General features: G+C 35.2%; 1 protein-coding gene across 4 annotated transcripts in view; it reads right to left on the reverse strand.

The window, feature by feature from the left end:
* CCDC66 (coiled-coil domain containing 66) overlaps positions 1-4,824 on the reverse strand; it is a 27,431-nt gene extending 22,607 nt beyond the window's left edge. For 3 of the 4 annotated variants that reach the window (XR_014020904.1, XR_014020905.1, XM_081284911.1), the window contains exons 1-3: positions 4,744-4,824; positions 3,004-3,068; positions 2,099-2,124 (exon numbers count right to left, since the gene is read on the reverse strand). Coding sequence is in view for 1 of the 4 variants with exons in the window: in XM_081284911.1 (XP_081141037.1) it covers positions 2,099-2,124; positions 3,004-3,068; positions 4,744-4,754 (102 nt within the window). In the remaining 3 variants the exon portion in view is untranslated. The remainder of the gene's footprint in view (positions 1-2,098; positions 2,125-3,003; positions 3,069-4,743) is intronic. The other variant, XR_014020906.1, reaches the window with a different exon arrangement.
* Between the last annotated feature and the right edge of the window lie 1,176 nt (positions 4,825-6,000).

Below are 6,000 nucleotides of genomic sequence, written 5' to 3' on the forward strand. Positions count from 1 at the left end.
TCAGTAGAAGAAAAACGCTATGTAGAAAGCACTCATGAATAACTTACAGAAAGGAAAATGCAACATATATCTGTAGAACTGTAACACTTGGGAAATTTAAAAAATAAAACAAAAGACAAGTACTACTGATTCTGGTGTTTGTCTCCATGAAGAGCAAAAACAGGAAGGAAGAGGATAGCTACAACCTCTCTAACTATGGGAAAGAGAATCTCCTTGAAAGCAAATCAATATACAAGGGAGAATTAGGTTGTGTCTATTTTCAAGTCCAAAATTCAACAGGGAGGAAACCAATTTGAGACAGTACATAAATTAACATCAGCTGAGAACGTTACACATTAAAAAAAAAATCTTAAAAATCCTAAAATGCCCCTAGACAGCTGACAGAATTTTGTAATGATTCCACTAAAAGTCCAAGACTAATAACTTTATTATAGGCTTGAAAGGGGAGCTCCAGATATTCTGAGTTGGTTAAAATTACAACTAAATGTCTTTAAAATTGTGGCAACTATAGCAAACCTGTTAAGGATATCAATAGAAAAAAGAATGTGTAAAAGGGAATATAGGCTTGGGGAAGATAGAAATCAATCATTACAAGTAACTTTTCATATCTAGAAGCTTGAAAAAGGCAATTTGTTAATGTGACTCAAATAAAAGCAGTTACTTGCAATATTTAATAAGAGAACAGACAGGAGACAGACAACGTGTATTCAGTGGTTAAAGGAGTACACAAAGTATATAACTATATACTACACAGTAGTCCCCTTTATCCATAGGTGAAACATTCAAAGACTGCCTGAAACTGCAGATAAGACCAAATACCCTAAATAAGCATCATGATACCTCAACAGTTAACATGATAATTACTAAATGGGCATGGATATGCTGGACAAAGAGATGATTCATACCCCAGGAAGGACAGAGTGAGATTTTCATCACACTATTCAAAATGGTGCACATTCTAAAACTTATGGATTGTTTATTTTCCATTTAATATTTTCAGACACAGTTGACCACAAATAACTGAAACATCAGCAAATGAAACCATAGATAAGGGGCAGATTAATGTATGCCTATATATAAAAACTTTTTATATGTAGTTTGTGGAATCACCTATTTATCAAATAATTAATCTCCTGAGTACTCAAGAAACTTCTCCACCTTGATTAAACTTAGAAATAACAAAACCATAAAGGGTTCAGAATTGTAAGGAAAAGCCCTATATTGTCCAAACTGGGTTCTATCCACAAACAAGCTAAAGCTTTAAGATACTGCAAAGAAGGCTGAGGTTGTAGCTCAGTGGTAGAGCACTTGTCTCGCACATGTAAGGCACTGGGTTCCATCCTCAGTATCACATAAATAAAATAAATAGTAGTGTGTCCATCTATAACTAAAAAATATTTTTTAAAAAGATACTGCAAAGATAAAGGAAAAAAAGGCTACAGTAAGTTATGGAAGAGGAGAAATTTCTGCCAATGTTTATCTAAAAATGGAAAATCAAGGAAGAAGTTGCAATAGAGAAAAAAAGAAAATTTCTAATGGTATATATTTTGCAGAAAAAGGAACAGTGGGTTCATGGTAAAGGAAAGTAATTTGAAAGATCACTATTAAGTTCATGTGTAATCTTATAAAAGAGATGTAGGAATTTGTGAATCAAGTTTTCTTTCTGGTCTGGGCAAATGGAATTTGAGTATGAGAAGAAAAATATTTTGTTTTAAAATCTGAATATCTGTTTTTAAATATCTCTGGAATGATGCTGTTTAGTGCAGTAGCTACTAAATTTAATTAAAAATTGAATAAAATTAGAAATGTAGTCCCTCTGTTACACAAGTTACATTTAAATGCTCAATCTATACATGGTTAGTGGCCACCATATTGGATAGAACTGATTTTATAACATTTCCATCTTTGCAGAAAGCTTTACTGGATAGCAGTTATCTATAGACTTTTTAAACTTGGGGGGGAGGACAATAACTTCATAACTTCACGTCATCATTCCAAACCACTAAGAACACTTTACATTTCCCAGGAATTATTTTCAAACTATTGAAAAGAAAACTTTATTTTGCACATGAAAGTAGGTCAAAGTCATTTAGCTTACCTTCACAGAAAATTTTGATTTATGTTCTACAAAAGAAAAAAAAAATTACTAAACTATCAACCAAAAACACGCAAAGGCAGTTATAAAAGAAAGTTATAACTAGTAGTGTTTAAGATGTTAAGATAGAAATATTACCCCCAAAAACATTAACTTTAAAGCCCCCCTGAGTGTTCCAACCCTTACAATGTGGTTCAAATAATTATTTCTATTAGTTACCTTTTCATGGTAAAACTATAAACAGATTGGGGGTGAAGGACATGACCAAATTACACAGTTTAAAAACTAGTACTAAAAATAGTTTTAGTGGTCTGGGGATGTGGCTCAAGCTGTAGCGCGCTCGCCTAGCGTGCGTTTGGCCCGGGTTCCATCCTCAGCACCACATACAAACGAAGATGTTGTGTCCGCCGAGAACTAAGAAAAAATAAATATTAAAAAATTCTCTCTCTCTCTCTCTCTCTCTCTCTCTCTCTCTTTAAAAAAATAAATAAATAAATAAAATTTAAAAAAAAATAAAAATAGTTTTAGTAACTATAGTCTTACTATAAATTTAATTTTCTCAAGCAACACTTTTCTATGTGCAAAGAATACACATATAATTACTTAAATTTCACTTATATTATTCATTAGACAATAAAAATATTTACTACATGCAAAGAACACATAAATATTACACGTGAAATACATTAATCATTAATTTTTATGAATCTGAATAATGACAGTAGTAAGCACTGATGTAATCTGACTATAATTGGGTAAAAGTAAATTTGAAGCAGTTAAGCAATCAGCTTCTTTCAAAGTATCATTTAAACACCATTCTATTACAAGTAAAAAATCTGATAAACTACTATAAATTTAAGTTAGGAATTTAAAAGTTAACACTTTAGATTTCTAGTAACACAGCATACCATATGGAGATAATATTAGCTTGGTTTTTCCATCCAGTAATTCAGTCTCGAGCTTTAACCCATCTCTGCAATATAAAAGAACGTTGTCATTTTTCAGAAATGGAAATATTTTAAATAGCCAGAAATGTTCCTTTGAACCTTGAAAGCAAACCTATGTACACAAATTTACATAGAAATCTTGTACAATTCCATTAGTCTTTTTCTTTTTAAGTTGTAGATGGACAAAACACATTTATTTTTATGTGGTAGTAAGGATGGAATCCAGTGCCTCACACGTGTAAGGCACACGCTCTACCACTGAGCCACAACCCCAGCCCCCCCAGTAGTTTTTTAAAATATTTTTCAATTCAAAAGAAAACTAAATAGAGAAATTTTTTTGAGATTTCTCAATAATACAAGAATTTGTTATTGGTAAACAATTAATTCAGCAACTACACTGAAAAAATAATGTTGCTACCAGAAATCCTTAGCTAGATAAAGGATCTACCATCTATTAGTTTCATAGCAAGCTCATGCTTAACACATTCTATGGAGTGCTGGAGCACCTGAAAATGACTATAACAACGCCACATAGGTTAGTAACTGCTTGAGCATGGAATTCCACTTTATTTTGAATATTTCAAACAATACATATGCACAGTGACTCTTTTGTACTACCAAATAAATCTGCAAAGAACTCTGGCTGCTATGATACTTTATATGTAGCATGTTAAAATCATGAGCATTAACAGTAGACAATGCAAACAAAACACGTACATCTATTAAGTTCCTAAATTTAAAAATCTACTGAAATCTAAAATGCAGTCCATACAGCAATTCATTATTGTCTTATGAGAACAAAACAAAACAAAAACGCCAATACACATTAATAAGGACAAAAGTGAATTCCTCAAGAGAGAAAATTAAATCCAGCAATCAAAGGAGACAGAAGTTGGGATAGATGATTAGGAATATGAAAAATCTGAGGTGTGGTTCATGTGGGGAAAATCAAGTTAAATTACTTATTAAAGACAAAATACTGGAATAGGTTGTAAACGTTTCCCTGTTACAGAGTTATGAACAGTTCATGTTTATGAAACTAAACCACAACAAACAAACAAAAAAAACCGTGGATGAAATTGCAAAGTATTTGTTCTGCACTGTACTTAAATTCCTTCACAGGCAGTCTTATTTATTTCTAAATCCCAAGATTCTAGAACATAACATTTGCTAACGATATGCAGTTAACTCTGGAATTGTTTGCTTTTTATCTTCCTGAAACATTAAACTTCCAAGCAATGAAAAACAATACAGACTTTTTAATTTATCTAACGACTCACTCCTCAATGAGCACCGGTTACGTGCCAGGAAATGGCAAGACAATTCCTTGAAAGATTCCTCGCCCCTCGGGCCTTACATTAACCCGGAAACGCCAAGATTCTGCAAGACTCCAAGACAGGTTCGCGAAGAACCAGAAATTCTACCTGGAATGCTCTAAGCTGTCTCTCTCAGACCCCTTCTTCCCTCCACGTCCTGAACTCAATAATAAAAGGGCTGGAAACAAGGTCACAGTTTCAATGTTGAGTTATGAAGGAAGAAGTGAGGCCCGCGGGGTCGTAAAGGCCGACGGGTCCCCTTTGCACCTCTAAAGGAGGTGGGCTCTGCCGCTACAGGCGGCGACATTCCTGGAGGAACGGCGAAAGACTCCTAGGGCCAACCCAGACTCCCCCTTCTTCGGGGACGGCCACTTCTCACGCTTACCCCAAGTTCATGGCCTGACGACCAACTCTCGCTGCGGGCCGCAAGAGCCCCTTGTGTATGACGGTTGCTGCTGCTGCTGCTGCTGCTGCTGCTGCTGCTGCTGCCGCTCAACAAGCACAAAGCTGATTGGATGCAGAGGTGGGGGCGATCTGGGAAGATAAACCAATCACGATGATGCATGCTAGCGGATGAGCTCAGAAGGGGCGGGGCTTCGCTCGTTAGGGTGTCTGTGGCAGAGGTCTGCGGTTCTCACTATTGTAGTCCCCAAAGTTTCACAGGGAACCCTCGGAGAAACGCCTTTTCAAGTGGAGTCAGGAGAAAACAGGGAAGAACAAAAAGTACAAGTGTTCCAATTTACATTTTCTGTTCTGTAGTTTATATTTGGAAAAGAGGTTAATTTAGTACAACAAGTTGGAGAGGGCATGTCTAGGACAGAGAGTGTGTGTGTCTTGTCTCTTGCTCTAACTCCATCGTCAAGCCTGGCACGTTGTAGCTCTTTTTAAATACTACAGCAGCAGTCCTCCGTGCTCAATAAATTTAGGTGATATGTGCCATCATGGAACTAAGCCCTTGCATCTGTTATTACAACGTGATCTCTGAAGCACAGAGAGGTTAAGCGATTTGCCCAACATCACTGATCACGAAGCAATTTAACACCAGACCATGTCTCTATCCAGTATTATGAGTGTAACTGACTCCTATCCATCCTTTAAGTCTCAATTTAAATGTCACTTCCTTCAAGAAGCCCTCCTGTAATCCATGGGTGGGTAAATTAGTAACCTTTTTATCAGGACACGTAATGCATTTAAGATCCTATATTAAAATGAGGGTCAGAGGAGTAGACAGATGGTGTCTTGTACACTTTTGTAGTCACAGTGCCTAATACTGCACAGTGTAGACTATAAATATTTGAATGAACAGCAAAAATTAAAAATGTCAACAAGAACTTTATTAAATTTGACCAACTGTATGATATTTCATAAGGGTGTTCCTAGATTCTAACACAGTTGCTAAAAGTTCACAATTTTGGTTATGTACCTTTTATGTTTTTTTAAACCCCATAGTTGACTTAAAATGGAGCACATTAAATTCTTATGGTATATTCAGGGAAACTCCAAAAGAGATCTTTTAATATTCATCTTTGTACCTGGCCTGTGTAATATATATTTAAATAAACAGTGTTGACTTAATAGACTGAATAAACAAATACCAAAACGTGTTTTATCTATGTTGTTTTTATTATTTAAAAGGATATTT

The sequence above is a fragment of the Spermophilus citellus genome, assembly GCF_964194105.1.
Source record: "Spermophilus citellus genome assembly, chromosome: 3".
Lineage (NCBI taxonomy): Eukaryota > Metazoa > Chordata > Mammalia > Rodentia > Sciuridae > Spermophilus > Spermophilus citellus.